The sequence below is a fragment of the Lactuca saligna genome, chromosome 5, assembly GCF_052625555.1.
Source record: "Lactuca saligna cultivar CGN05327 chromosome 5, ASM5262555v1, whole genome shotgun sequence".
Lineage (NCBI taxonomy): Eukaryota > Viridiplantae > Streptophyta > Magnoliopsida > Asterales > Asteraceae > Lactuca > Lactuca saligna.
The window spans coordinates 258,053,506-258,068,493 of NC_136421.1; the positions used below are offsets into that span (position 1 = coordinate 258,053,506).

Genomic DNA, 14,988 nt, shown 5'->3' on the forward strand with positions numbered 1-14,988 from the left:
TTTTATAGAGGGAATTTGTGTGTGTGTGTGTGTATCTATATATATATATATATATATATATATATATATATATATATATATATATATATATATATATATATGTAACACCCTGTTCTTTAAGTGTTTAATTATAAGTCCCTGAGATTTAAGAGGAAGGGTAATTCTGGTCCTTTTGCGAGAAATGAGTTTCATCCGAGAAGGTTTCAGGCTGGTATATGTGTTAGAAGCTTTGGGCTTCCGTCACCCCCGTATGAATGTAAAGTTATTTGGGAGCTGGTTTAGATTAGAGGAGTTGCAGTGTTTTGAAGTTGATCATTGTTGTAGCTCTTTGTGGAATAAGAGGGAAATGGTCCCATGCATGCATGCATGTTTTTAATTTTGAAGTCTGGCTGGGTACGCCCAACGTAAGCTGGACGTACGCCCAGTGTAAAGAGGCGAATAGTTGCGGGTGGCCGGGTGAGTACACCCAGCGTACCAGGGAGGTACACCCAGTGTACTCTTAGAAACCCCAAACCCTATTTTAGGGTCAGCCACTATATAAGGAACATGTTGGTTCACCCCTTAGCCTCCTTATGCTCATCTTCAACCTCAGTGAAACCCTAGATCTCGTGTTCTCCCCATTATTAGGTGTGTTTGACCTTGGAAAACTCTTTTTAGCAAAAGAAAGGCTTGAAGGAGAAAAGAGAAGTTGTCAAAGAAGAAGAAGAACGTGTGGGGCTTGTAGATCTGAAGAGATACCACCCTTTGGAGCTTGTTTGAGGCATAAAGCTTTTTGCTTGACCTTCATATTGCATAGATCTATGTATTTTGAAGCTTCGTCACCATTTTTGTCCCAAAAGTCCTCACCTTGTTGCATATTTCAATTTGGTCAAGATTATCTGTCCTTTCAGACCTTTGGAGAGGTCTTGAGTGATAAAAATGAGGTCCCAAGGGCTATAGTTGTTCCATGTATGAGATATATAGGTCTTAATGGATTAAGACCTTGGATTAAGAGCTTAAGGACGTCCCAAGTGATAAAGTCTGAGACTTTATGAATTCTAATCATATTTGGCCTAGGGATCTGAAGTTTGGGCTTAAGAGCTTAAGCCATTAAGAGGTTAGAAAGACTTAATGAATCTCGCAGTTATGCCCCGCGTAACCTTCGAGTACGCCCCGCGTAGCGGGCCAGTGCCCCGTTTTCTTTTGGTGATCATTGCAGTACGCCCAGCGTACCAAGGAGGGTACGCCCAACGTACTCCTCCTGTGGACTTTAATGTTTTGGGCCTTTTGAGTTTGGGCAATTTGTGGGTTGTTGGTGTTTGGGCCAAGTCTGGAAATTATGAATAGAGTATTTTGGGCCCAATTAATGTTATGGACATTGGATCTAGGCCCATTTGGTGAGGTGGGCCCAATTTGGTAAATTAGGCCAATGTTGGACTTTGTGTGAGATTTGGACTTTGGTCTTGGCCCGATAAGTGGAAGTATGTTTGACCTAATGCTTATGCTTGTTATGTTGGTTAGTTCGGGATTTGCGGTGAGTTGGTGGTTCGAGAGTTTGCTTCTTCACTTCAGAGTATCGTCATTCGCGAGGTGAGTTATCCTCATTATATCGACAGGGTCTAAGGCACCAAGGCCGACCCTTTATTGGATTGAGATTCGGATATGGTTGTTATGTTATTGCTTTGATATGTCTGCATCCTGGTAGCTAGGATGGTATATGCTAGAGACCTGGTTAAGGTTGATTTCCCGTTATGTTGAGTGATGCTATGCTAGTGACCGGTTAGGTCGGTATCCTGGTTAGGGTAATGATATGTTATGTGATCTGCTTGATCGGTTTGTGGACTAGGAACTGTTATATGATTGTATGTTTTGTGCACATGGTTGTTTGGACTGGAGTTGGGTTGAGGTGGGTCCTGCTTTGTGATGTAGGCCAAGATACCCAGGGCAGACCGGTTGTTCCGAAGGCCCAGCGAGCGGTCCGGATAGGCTGTAGGCCCCACGAGGGCAGACCAGACGTGCTGAGGCTCGGAGAGTGGACCAGGCCGACTGAAGGCCCGATGCGGGCGGACCAGTCATACTATAGACTCAGAGAGTGGACCAGGTGGGTTGAAGGCCCGGTGCGAGTGGACCAACCACACTGCAGACTCGAAGGACATGACTAGACACGGAGGGTGGACTGAAGGCCGATAAGGCAGACCAGTCACACAGTAGACCCGATATGCATGGCTGTTCTATGTTCTGTTATGTTATGTATGCTATTTATGTCATGGGCCGGAAGGCAATATGTTATGGCCCGGAAGGCAATATGTTTTGGACCGGAAGGTCGTAGCCTGGAAGGGCGTATATGTGGTTGGTATTTTGGGGGCATCTCACTAAGCTTTCGGGCTTACAGTTGTGGTTTAAATGTTTTTCAGGTACTTCAGGAAACCGTGGCAAGGCGAAGGCGTGATCGTACCGCTCCTCGTGTTTATGTTTATAACATGGTTCTGGGAATACTTTGATAATAAATGTATTGAAAACCTTTTTGTAATAACATTATTAAAATGAGTTGTTTTTGAAAAGTTTAAATTGTGTTGAAATTTTTGATCGTTACAATATATATATATATATATATATATATATATATATATATATATATATATATATATATATATATACACCTATATTTAATGAGTATCCGTAAGCACAATTCTAGACCAATAGATGATTAAAAAAAATGGTCATGATTTGAAGGTCTATGGAATTACAATAGGATAATATGTACCATATAATCACTCAAATTTAATTAAAAAGGTATTTTAGATAATTAAGTTTATTTAAAAAAAAGAAATTTTCGAAATTAAAGGGATACTTCTGATTTTTTTTAAAATTAATTCAGTTTCAGTTCTAATTTAATTTGTAATGATAACCAATTATAACTTATTTTATTCTGTCAGAATGCGATTCTATTATAATGAAATTTTGTTATAATGACATTTTGTTAGAATAATAGTTTATGACATCTTTTAAGAATACATAAATAAAAAGAAAACATGAATAAACATATTATGAAACAATATACAAAATCGATTCTTGAACTAATAATATATCAAATAATTATATTCTATGATTGTGATACAAAAAGAACATTCTTGAATAATAACAACATTATGAAAGAATAACAAATGTAATTCTTAAAAAACGACAACATTCTTAAATTGTGAGTATGATCAATGTTCGATTCATTCTTCACGTCATTCCTATAAGGTCTTCAAGCTATTCCTATCACAAATGCAACAAAAACATCAAAATTCAACAAAAAACACTATTTCATTATGAAAGAATAATGTTGCTAAAATTCATTTTATACATTCTAACGGAATACATTCTACTATAAAACACTTCTGTTCTCCATATTTTCTTTCTTTTCCACATGAATGATAAACTCTTCAAAACCTAAAAACAAAACAAAAAAAACATTAAAATCTAACAAAAACAATAATCTATTCTAAAATAATATTATTGATCACATTTGTTTTATAAATTTTGATAGAACATATAAACTACATTCTGCTAGAATACAAACATTCTAAAAGAATGAATTTATATAAATAAATTTTGACAGAATATACACAATTCCATTCACACCTCATACTCAACTTTCACATCATAATAGACTAATTTCCTCTAAAAAACACAAATTGGGTTTTTTATACATTGCAAGAGAGTAAAAGTAAAAAACAAACATTAATGGTATCCTATTGAGAATTACAAGTTTAATAATGCATAGATTCTTCAAAATATTGATATATATTCTGGTAGAGTACATAGAATATGGAAGAATACATGGGCGTGTTAGCAATATTTGCTTAGAAATTTCATCCTTACCGCAGACACAGCTGATCAATGATTTCACAATCATGTTGATTGTAAAATTACTAGAAAGTATGTTTTAAATATGAAATTAGTCAATTACCGAGAATTTGGCTTGAAACATCTCTTATGCTTTCTAACTATTGCAATTGAGAGATGAGATGATAAACTTTTCTGGTCACCAGAGCCATCAGACGTCTCCATTGCAAAAAAGGACACTTGAGGTTCGATTTCCTGCAATATAGGGAGCATGCTATGTGCCCATTCTCACACTACAACTAAAAAAACATGTTATGATTAGTATAAGATCATATCAATATTCAGATACTCAAATTCAAAGAGGGAAAGTAGTAAATACCTGGTAGATTGGGGCGCACAATCGAACAACTGCATTAGGGCCACGATATTACTTCTTCAAGATGACTGGCCACCCAACGCAGTCAAACATGAGATCCAAATTTGGGACTTTTCTGTTAGCGTCTAGCAAGCGTGTGGAAAGCAAGAGGCCGACAGACATGAAGATGAGGAAGAAGAGTAGTCGAACAGAGGATTTAGAAGTTGTTGTCATGATGGCAGATAATAGGGCGACGGTGGTGCTCGAATGTAAGGATCGATTTCTGGTGGAGAAGAAGAACAGAGGTATCGATGATTTGAGGATGTCGTCGTACTCTTAGGGTTAGGGATGTTGGTTTTTTAGGGTTAAACTAATTAATGAGATATTAATTGATTTTTTTTTTACCAAAATTAGATATATTAAGTTTACCATTATACAATTTTTTAATTTATTTAATGATTTATTATTTATGAATTCTCCTTGGTGCATATATACACACAATAGTTACTATTAACATGAATCTACTTTTTTACAAATGATATTTGTTGAAATTCTCGAAATTAAGGATGACAAAAATCCCCATACCCAAAGGGGAACCCAAAACCCGCATCCGTTTTGACCGGGGAAACCCCTAGTTGACTTGGGATGGGGAATCCCTGAATAAAAAAGTGGGAATGGGGATGGGGATGGGGATGGGGATGAGGATACCCTTAGACCCCGACCCTGGACCCGATGTATATTAATATATACAATAATACAAAACATATATTTATAGTATACTTTATAATATCTAAAAGTTTATCCAAATAACCAAACTCATTAGTTATTACTTAGTTGAAATTGCACTTTTTCTTCTTATATCTAATTTACCCTATTGTATATTTTTTTCCTTATTGGTTTATCTATTTTACCTCACATATCACTTTGATATATTTTTTTTTTCTATTTGATTTTTTATGTATGTATTTAAATTTTGTAGAAAATTTGTTTATAGTTTTATGCAATCTATGAATATTTTTATGTTTTTTTTAAAATCTTTAAACTTATGTAGTTAAAATTTCAATTTAGAGTTTTTCCTTACGTTAAAGTTTTCTTATTAAAAGAGAAAAATATATCCCCGATTCCCGCTGGGGGTCCTCGGTCCCCATTGGGGGTGGGGATGAGGATTCATTTCTATTCTCCGGTGGGGATGGGGATGATGATGGGAATTGAAATGAGAATTTGGGGATGGGGATGATGATTAGGATCCCCTGTATTTCTCGCCTCCGTTGCCATCTCTACTCGAAATGATGCTATTTTAGAGAATTTTTGGAGATGACAAGATTTTTGGAGATAACATATGCAAAAGATTATAACTATCTTCGTTGCGTATTGCTTATATCTAAAAAGATGGATAATAAAATTAGTATAATTTGTATTTTTCTGTTATAAATTTCTATTAGCAAATTATAATATGATTGCTTAAGCTCTGTTAAATGCTATTTAATAAAATAATTATTTCATAAGTATGCGTTAATCATATTATAAAATAACAAAATATATCAATCAGAAGATAAAGAATCAATTAGGGAAAGAGAAGTCGGCAGCCACTTCCGAGTTGAGGATAAAAAAATGGTATAGTTAATGATCACGGGTTGAACTAGACCCACGTAATTAGTTTATTAATCTAATTATTTATTGATTTTAAATAAACCGAAATTAACGACTGACGTGTCGGCCCATGCCTGTGCGTGGCACGTGCAAAATGCTTATGTGGACCAATAAGGTGTAAGTAACAGATCGTCTGTCTCCCCCTCTCTCGTCCACGAATTGCAAGATACCCAACAAACTCTCTCTCCTCTCGCGCCCTCCTTTTGATCTCCGTACCACGTGTCATGCGTTCGTTACCCCTAACTTTTCCCCTAATTTTTATTTTTATTTTTTTAATTAAAACTCACAAAGACTCTCTCTCCCTCTCTCTCACACAACTCACCCACACTTTCTCTCTGTAGCTATCTACGAGATTTGTCTTTGTGTATACGCATCATTCGGAGATTAGGGTTTTCTGGCTGTAAGTGTTGAGTTTTGCGGCGGTATTTGGTGGAGATTGGGGATGTTTTTTTGAATTTGGCTTTTCCTGCAAGTCTTTCAGGTAGATCTTACTTGAACTGGTGATTTATCATCGTTAATTGATGTTTATTTGTTTTTTATCTTTATGAATAATGATTTTGTGTTGTTTGAAATCTTCTTTTGATTCTATGTGTTGTTGGTTGCTGAGAAGAAAACTTGTGTGAAGTTTTTCGATGTTTATGTCTGATTTGATTGGTGATTGACAGTTATTCTGTGGATTGGGACTTTGAAATTACGTTCTTAATTGTCATGCTGATTTTAGGATATATTTTAATCAACACACGGCTTAATTTCCAGGAAAAATGGTAGAAAAATGATGATTTCCCTTGGAGTTAACATATTATCTGTTTCGTTTGATTCTGATACAAAGAGTACAGCTTTTTTCTATGATCTGGAACTGTTGTAGTATGTCTTTAGTAGAGTTCGAGTCTCTGTTCCACGAACAGGCAAAAAATTTGAATGTTTATTTAGTCTTATCCATTTTTCTTTAATAATCTACAGAGCATAGGACTATAGCATTGTAGACTTTTAATTCATTTTTCTTGAAAGTATGATTGTATTCATGTAAAATATTAGACATCTTGTAATTGAGGTCTAATATTTCCTTTTCTTTTTCTATTGATTTCTTTAACTGATGTATAGGGAGGCCTTCTTTTCTATATAATCATCTTCAGCTAATTATGAAGTTGGAGATTGACTTTGCCTGCATCATCTGTGCTGGATAGAAGAAATAAAGGAATGTCAGACTTGTCTATGTATGAGGTAGGTTCTTCAGTTTCAACAATCTCTTTGTGTTGGTATAAATGTAATTGTATCAACAATCAAATATCTTGAAGTTAGTTGTCATTAGTGTGCCAGTTCTCATTGATCAACTGTAAGATGTTCTTTTTTGCTTATTGGCAATGATTGAGAGACTAAATTTTGGTTGCTTGGAAAACTTGTGTTAAGCTAGAGGAAATGTTATCTCTTACTTTATTCATATATTGGCATAGTAGAACTTACAGTATAACATTTGTAGTTAAAAAAAATCACGTTAGCTTCTCGAATATGTGATGTATACAACTAAGAAGGCTTTGATGCATTGATATGATTAGGTTTGAAAAAAAAGATTCAAATCTAATTTTTCTATATGGTGTTGCAGCTTGAAGATATTATTTGGGATGACTTTGATCAAGGTGATGACCATATAGTACCAGACCCTACTAATGCTCGAACTAGTAGAAATTCATTTGAAGGAGACATCTGTAAGAAGCCTAAGCGTGAAACAACTTCTGTTTTGAGCAAATTTGGAAACCTTAATGCTTCCAACACTATTTGTCAAGAAAAGTCTGAAAGTGCCACAAAGCTGTTAGATAAGAAAAAGAACATGATGGAGAAGGAATCATCATTCAATGCTTCATGTGATGTTGAGATAGTAAAAGCCACATCTGATGACACTCGAATGTCAGATAAGTGCTTCAAAAATTGCTATGTCACATCAGCTGCAGGTGATGATAACTCATATAGTTACCCACTAACACACATTTCCCAACCAGAGGATCTTTATAACTGTGAGGATAAGGAATCAGGTGATCTTTTATATTATGGGTGGCCTGATATTGGAAACTTTGAGGATGTTGACAATATGTTAAGGTAAACAACTAAACCCTTGTTGGAAATAAATCAAAAAACTTACATTACATATTCTATATCTTTCATATGCAGAAATTGCGATTCATCATTTGGACTAAACAATGATGAAGAACTTGGGTGGTTTGCATCAGACCAAATTGGGGGTGATACTGAAGAAGCATTAAAGATGGATTTCAAATTTCCAAGTGCTTTAAACGATGAATCTAACAAGAGTCATGTAATGGAGAGTTGTGGTGATATTTCATTTGAAGGGAATGCTACTGGAGTTGATGAACAAAAACAAGGATTTCAACCATTATTTGTTGGAAGCCCGATACAGATGAATACAATGTTTCAGTCTTCAAACAGTGTTTTGAGTTGTGCTGAAAAACAAGCTCATTTATCTAAAAAGGAACTTGGAAGTGAAAATGGTGTAGGAGTTCATCAGAAAGGGATTTCATTAGAGATGGGTTCATTAAATGTGCCTGAAATCTCTTCCATTAGTTCTGAGCTTGATGAAATCTCACTTGAAGCAACTAGTTTTCGCCAGCTACAACAGGTTATGGAACAGGTATATCATTATTTTGCTTTTTCTTCCTGAAATTTTTTACTTTTTCATCTATATAAAATCAATCACTCGCATTGTAGTGTTGTTGATTTTGTAAAGTTATTGGTTTTCAGTTGGATGTGAGGACAAAGTTATGCATAAGGGATAGTCTATACCGTTTGGCCAGAAGTGCTGAGCTACGACATAATAATCCAAGCCTAAGTAGCAGTGCTACAGATATTAATGATAGTAATAAGTACGATTTTTTTTTTCTCTCTTTATGTTTTAATTTTATTATTCTCTAAATAAAATTTAAAAATGGGGTTATCTACTTTATTTATGGCAGTGGATTGATGGATGTGGAAACCGATACAAATCCTATAGATCGGTCTGTAGCGCATTTATTGTTTCACAGGCCTTCAGAGTCACCTAGTCTGGTAAGTTTTTCTGGTTGACATTATTTATGTTTGTAATAAAAAAGATTTCTAAAACTTTTTTGTTGAACAGAAGCATGGGTCGATGAAGGGGGAGAAAGCTGTTTGTGAGGAAGGTGAAGCAAACAACAAGTGAAATTAGGAGAGAGTTGTATGTAGTTGTTGTGGAATACATAATGATAATGTATAAAATGATCCAAAAGGTGGCCCATCGTCATGTATTAAGTTAAACGACTCGGGCTTTTACTGTTTCTTGGTGTATATTCTTGTGTCTTGATAATAATTTTATGTCTTAGATTTTTAACCCACAAGCCACAACTCTTGATGGAAAATTTATGTGGAGAAAAAAAAATATACATGGCTTTTTTGTGATGACTTGAAAAATATCATGTCATTGCTTACAAGGCTTAAGAACACATTGATGATCAGAGTACAAAATAGTACATGCAGACTCCTTATATAAAAAAGTTAAACAAGTTGTAACAAACTGAAAAAATACATGGTTTCTTTATAGAGAAATGTGTTGTTAATCAATCAAACTGCTGTCGAAGGTGCATCTCCGTTTCACTTTTCCATGTGGCATGTGATGATTGGCCTTTCATACGCTTATTCTTTTCCTTATCTTTAATCATAGACCCTTTCTTCTTAGATGTTTCATCCGTGTTTGTGTCTGCAACTGGACGATCCCCACACACAGGGCATACCATCCCCCGTGCATTAGAGAATGTCTTGGGTATCCCACACTTCACACACATCCTATGTCCAAAACAAAATGCCCATATTTTTAGTGGAAATATATAAGTATGTTTGCTAATTTGGGTTTAAAAAACAGTACCTTAAAAGGTCAGCAGCATCTTCTGCAGTTGGATTAGTGGCAGTTGCCACACGTTTTGTTGATCCTACAGTTGAAGAAACCTTGGATTGAGTATTCTTTCCAGCATCACTGCTTACTCTCTCACGGATTCCAACTAATTGAGCTTTAGCCTGCATTACAGCACCTATAAAAAAACATTAATTCAATTATCTATATGATACATGTATGATTTTGATAAAATATGATTTTAATTTTTAAAGTGACCAGGTTCTTAGGATATTATCAGAAAACAGAAACAACCTTCAGGCATATCATTTTTGTCTCTGCGGTTTTTCCGGCGACCATGCCGCAACAGCTGCACATCAGTATCTTTTTCTGCTGAGTCGCCAACTGTGTTGTTCAAAAACTGTGGAGGTCCTGAAATCTCCAATAATTACAGGAAAAATACTTATAATAAGCTTTTAGCTGACATAGATCTAGTAAAACAATACAATTATGGAAGTGCTGAATTGAACTTACTTAATAAAGATTTGTTGCTAATCTACCACCAACAATTTCAAAGTGACATAGGTTAATTACAGGAGCCATGCCAATAGTCAACATTAAGATTAAGATTTAAGATCCTCTACATCTAAAAAGGATGTCATTCCAACATAAACACATAACCACATGCATATTTTGACATCAATCAGTCTGCTTGGTGTTAATTCTATCAACATTCATCAATTTGTACGCTTGCTAATATAATTAACTTGCAAATTAAGTTGATTTATCTTCCAAAATGAAATTATGCCTATATACCATAATATGAGAGAGATACATGATTCAATAAATAAACAATTGATAGAGAGAGTGTGTGTGGGATTACTTCAGAAAACGCAACCATTGCCGAAGGAAGAGAAGAAGAGGCTGAGGGATTTGGTGGATCGAACAAGGGCTTTTTAAAATTGTTGCTGGTTGTACGGTCACCAGAAATATCCTCATTCCGGCGGTCATCTTCTTCGTCGTCGGAAGAATTGAGGTATCTTTGTTCGTCGTCTTCCTCCTCGGGGGATGAATAGCCCTGTAAAAGTGATAAGCTCATAGCTGCGTTTTTGTGTGTGTGAGAGGGAGCGAGGGTTTGAAACTCCACAGCTCGCCGTTCCGGGAGGTTGCCGTCATAAATGGGCTTCTTTATGGGCCGGGACAACGCCCAATGTACCTAAAGATAAAATTGATATGTACCTAAAAGAGATTTTTGTAGAGACGTCATTTTACGAATACATGTTCAATATATTCTCTTAATCACTTAATATAAGTATATAACATATTATTTTTAGCATAAAATTTTTAAAAATCATACTGAAATTACAATCCTCTTTGAGGCTCCCTTACAACAAAATGGAATTGGCAACCATGAAAGACTGAAAATAACTAAAAAAGAGGAGTTAATACATAAGACGATGGTCATGATTTCAAAAGATTCAAGATTATTTAGTTCACAGGAGAGCTTTTCTTTAATTGAATTACTTTTTAGTTGTGGTTTTTTTATTTTATTATATTTGTAGCGATGCAAAATAAATGCTATTAATAAACTATAGTCTATGTGTACTTTTTTGCTAAAATAACATTTTAAACAATGTTATAGGTGATAACTCTCCAGGGCAATATAACCAAACTTACTTTATTTAACAATTTTGTTCTGATTTGTCCTAGTTTTACCAATAGTTTATAGTTACATTGATAACAATATTTTTGACCCTACATCCTATCCAAGCATGCAAAAACTGTATCCATTCTCCATAATGAACCATGTAACATCAGCGACTTAATCCTTTGGTGAACTTCCCTTCTCTTTAGAGAATCGTGCTTTATGCTTATAGTACTCTTCAAGCTCATTCTCCAGTTTCTCAATGAACTCACTTGTATGCTCAAGAGACTGTTCATACTTGTATTTTTCCAAAGCCTGCAAGGGAATAAATCAAATAATCATATATCAAAGTATAATACCAAACAAATCAATCAAAATACATCGCTATTTTTTCGCATTTAGATTCATAGAACAAAGAAAAAGGTACCTTTGCTTTCGAAAGGGTGTCAGGAGGCGACATAATCTCTGGTTGCACATAATTTTTTCCACGAAAGAATATAATAACATTATTAGGTTTTATATCGATCACAATCCCTTTACTTAATCTAGTAAGCTCATCAGCATATTCTTGAATTTGTCCAGGCTTACAAGGCTTACAAATAACCTTAACAGTTTCATGATTCTTCCAATGAAGATGCATATTAAGAACAACTCCTCCAAATACACCTCGTCTCCCAACTGGAACATAATGTTTCTTCTTCTCACCTGTTCTTTTTAAATAAAACTTCTCTTCCTCTGTTAAAATTTCAGGGTCATATACTTCAGCTGCAGCTTTTCTCACATCAAATTTCCTTAATTTCTCAATCAACCATTCCTCCTTTCTTTTCGCCTTTCCAAGCCTGTATAGGATCCTGATTTCTGGATTTGGGGATCTCATTTTTTTCTTTGCTTTCAAGCGATAAAATCTCAGTTCATTGAGTTTGGCCTTTTTCGACATTTTGATGCGTTTTTGTTTTGTTTCTCTTTGGTTTAAACCATTAGAAGATCTTTCAGCCTGTTTACTTATACAAAACCTGACAACATCTTTATTCATTGTCATCTCGACTGCTGAATTGCTTGCTGATCGAACATTTGACTTTAATGGAAGAATACTATCAAGAACATATATTGATTTTTGGGTTATCTGTTTTGCCAATGGGAAGGATGTAAGAGAACGAGTAAGTAGATTGGCATTTGGATTTATATATCTTATGTCCAGACAATGGTTTTTGTTTATTGGATCCCTGCATTTAACAACAATACTATAAACAAAGTGTTTAATATCGCAAATCTTAAAATGTATAATAATGGCTAACGATTCAAGATGTCTGACTAACATTTACGATAATCACTGCAACTAGAGATACATGATTTTAACAATTGCAATCTAATATGTCGGTTTTCATATCTGAAATTCACATGATTTTATTCTCCATTCAAGGTTTAGCCACAGTGTTTCGCTCTTATAGAATTTGCAAAGGCGCCTTTTTGCTCTTAATCTTACAGTATGACTCGAAATAGTAGTAAAACCCTAGAAACGGAAATGCATGAATTAGATAGCTAAATTGACGGAATCATACCAGATATGGTGGAGAAGGGATGTGCTATGTATGAAATTGGAAATATGGCGGCGAAAGAGTTTGATTGACATAGAGTCAAGAGTAAGATTCAGAAGGTGGCGCTGAGACGGAAATCGGTGAGTTGAATATGTGGTTTTGCTTTATCAGGTCGATCATAGGCGTAGCAGGGCGTCAGCAGGAATGGAGGCGGGGAGCCGGCAAGTCGCAGAGAGTGAGAGACAGAGAGGTCCGAGGAAACATGTTTTGCATTCTTCGTTTGGTGACAATCGAGAAGGCTCCTTTTCGTTGGGTTGGGTTGGGTTCGAGCCTGGGTTTGGTTTCGGACGTACTGACGTAGATTCGTCGATAAAAACTGGTTTAGATTTGATAAAAGTGCAAATTTTGGAGCTTATTTCCTAATCCAGAATCTCCTAACCTATATGTCACCTTATTGCCAGCATCCGTTTTTAGCTATTTTTTTACTTTCACCTGGAGTCTTACATTCATTAATCCCAAGGCTATGGGGAGTGTGGTGTGCCAAACTCCTTGCCAACAACACTAAGCTCGCCAATCACCACCCCTAGTGCGCGTGAAGGGAGGCGCTAAGCAAGCTTTGTTAGCCGGATAACGAGAAGAGAGAGAAGAGAGAAATGGAATGGTGGGGTGTGATTGGTTAACACTACTTTGGTTTTTCTTCAAAAATCAAATCTATTTAAATGAGTTCATCACCACTCTCCAACTTTTATAAAGTAACATGTGATATAAAAAAATCTCAAAAACGTTTATGTGTCAGTGTGTTAATGATGCTACTATTCTTCTAACCTTACAAGCCACACACTTAATGTAACACTCCATTTGAAATTAAATAAAATGAGTTAACAAATAATAAATTCTTAAGCCCGAGATGTAATTATTATTATTATTTTATAACTAAATCAATAATATTTAGCGATGTGTTGATTTCAAGGAGTTAAATGTCATAATTTCGGATATTGTGGGTTAAAGTATAAATTGTCGGGGTGGTTTTGCAAAGAAATTAAGTAGGCAGGAGGTGTTTGGTAAAATTTGGAGTTAAATTTAAAGGGTTTGAGGAGTCATGGACCATTATTTTAAAAATGAGAGGAAGTTTTTGATGGAGACAGGTTTAAGCCCGTAACACCCTTCCCTCCCATTCGTAATAAGCATAGATTGAACCTTAACCCTAAAACACTTCCAGCTGCCATCACCGTATACCTCCATCTTTCCAGCCGCCTCCTTGTCGCCACCGAAGAAGCACCGGAACGTCCATCATCCCCGTCTCATTGCCAGCAAAGATGGAGAGTCGTAACCCGTCGTAAGTCAGCTGAGAAGATCAGAGGTTCAGGGTTGCAGATGTTGCTGTTGTTCGCCGTGGTTCCCATTTATTCCCTTCCCCCGTTTCTCCTGTTGCTATGCCTCAGCCACGACTCGTCGTTGCCACCTGTGCAATTCCTTTGCTGCTCTGGTCAACATCCACCACCCCAAGGGGAGGCTGTTGTATGTATTTCAGTCGTTTGTTGCAAGTATGTATGAGTATTCGGTGTTGTTGTATGTTGAGGAGGTGCTCGCTGGACTGGAAAAACTTGAGGAAAGCCACCATGACTGCCAATCATGGTGGTTGTCGTCGTTAGCCACCGATGTTGCCGCCTTCTTGTGTCACTGCCGCCACCGTATGCAACCAGGTGGTGACAGTGTCCATTTTGCAAACAAAAAACGTGTGTGTGTAATTCTGCTATGAGTATGTGTTATGTATGGGGTTGTTTGGCCAAAATTCGCGAGAAAAGCCACTTACACCATCGTGGGGTGGTGGCTGCCACCTTGTACCACTGTCGTGTTAGATTAGGTGTCTAACCCCATAACTATAATTGATATGTATTTGACCTGATTGTAGCATGGTCCTTTTGGGTTACCTTCACCAAAGCAACTTGACTGGAAAAATAATGGAGAAAGAGGATAAATGTGATTTATTAATATATTATGAGAATAATATATTAAAGGGAAAATAACTCTTAGGGGTAATTAACTTTTGCGTTTGTACTCATTTGGTCCCTTTTTTTTGTATTCAATATACCATTGAACTTGTTGTTTGTGATCACCATAACCCTTTTGACCGACTTTTGAC

General features: G+C 36.0%; 3 protein-coding genes across 3 annotated transcripts; 1 reads left to right on the plus strand and 2 right to left on the minus strand.

The window, feature by feature from the left end:
- The first annotated feature begins 6,080 nt into the window (after nucleotides 1–6,080).
- Nucleotides 6,081–9,170, plus strand: LOC145047504 (protein LNK1-like). The gene is made up of 7 exons (XM_078995784.1): nucleotides 6,081–6,296; nucleotides 6,917–7,036; nucleotides 7,416–7,906; nucleotides 7,979–8,456; nucleotides 8,567–8,688; nucleotides 8,779–8,869; nucleotides 8,940–9,170. Exons 2-7 carry the CDS (start codon nucleotides 7,013–7,015, stop codon nucleotides 9,000–9,002), a joined length of 1,269 nt encoding a protein of 422 aa, XP_078851910.1. The 5' UTR covers nucleotides 6,081–6,296; nucleotides 6,917–7,012; the 3' UTR covers nucleotides 9,003–9,170.
- Nucleotides 9,171–9,288: 118 nt separating this feature from the next.
- LOC145047506 (plant/protein) lies at nucleotides 9,289–10,842 on the minus strand. Its single transcript, XM_078995786.1, has 4 exons — nucleotides 10,549–10,842; nucleotides 9,981–10,104; nucleotides 9,702–9,864; nucleotides 9,289–9,622 (listed from the first exon to the last, which is right to left on the minus strand). Exons 1-4 carry the CDS (start codon nucleotides 10,762–10,764, stop codon nucleotides 9,397–9,399), a joined length of 729 nt encoding a protein of 242 aa, XP_078851912.1. The 5' UTR covers nucleotides 10,765–10,842; the 3' UTR covers nucleotides 9,289–9,396.
- A 487-nt stretch (nucleotides 10,843–11,329) lies between these two features.
- On the minus strand, nucleotides 11,330–13,258 carry LOC145047505 (RNA-binding CRS1 / YhbY (CRM) domain protein). The gene is made up of 3 exons (XM_078995785.1): nucleotides 12,870–13,258; nucleotides 11,738–12,533; nucleotides 11,330–11,625 (listed from the first exon to the last, which is right to left on the minus strand). The coding sequence occupies exons 1-3, from the start codon at nucleotides 12,938–12,940 to the stop codon at nucleotides 11,488–11,490; spliced, it is 1,005 nt and encodes a 334-aa protein (XP_078851911.1). The 5' UTR covers nucleotides 12,941–13,258; the 3' UTR covers nucleotides 11,330–11,487.
- Between the last annotated feature and the right edge of the window lie 1,730 nt (nucleotides 13,259–14,988).

Coding starts and splice junctions, on each gene's coding strand:
- LOC145047506 (XM_078995786.1), bottom strand. CDS start 10,764: ATGAGCTTATCACTTTTACAGGGCTATTCATCCCCCGAGGAGGAAGAC. Junction 10,105..10,548: donor CAATGGTTGCGTTTTCTGAA/GTAATCCCACAC, acceptor TAATTATTGGAG/ATTTCAGGACCTCCACAGTT. Junction 9,623..9,701: donor GATGCTGCTGACCTTTTAAG/GTACTGTTTTTT, acceptor TTTTGGACATAG/GATGTGTGTGAAGTGTGGGA.
- LOC145047504 (XM_078995784.1), top strand. CDS start 7,013: ATGTCAGACTTGTCTATGTATGAG. Junction 7,907..7,978: donor GATGTTGACAATATGTTAAG/GTAAACAACTAA, acceptor TTTCATATGCAG/AAATTGCGATTCATCATTTG. Junction 8,457..8,566: donor TACAACAGGTTATGGAACAG/GTATATCATTAT, acceptor ATTGGTTTTCAG/TTGGATGTGAGGACAAAGTT.
- LOC145047505 (XM_078995785.1), bottom strand. CDS start 12,940: ATGTCAATCAAACTCTTTCGCCGCCATATTTCCAATTTCATACATAGC. Junction 12,534..12,869: donor TCCCTTCTCCACCATATCTG/GTATGATTCCGT, acceptor TGTTAAATGCAG/GGATCCAATAAACAAAAACC. Junction 11,626..11,737: donor ACACCCTTTCGAAAGCAAAG/GTACCTTTTTCT, acceptor ATTCCCTTGCAG/GCTTTGGAAAAATACAAGTA.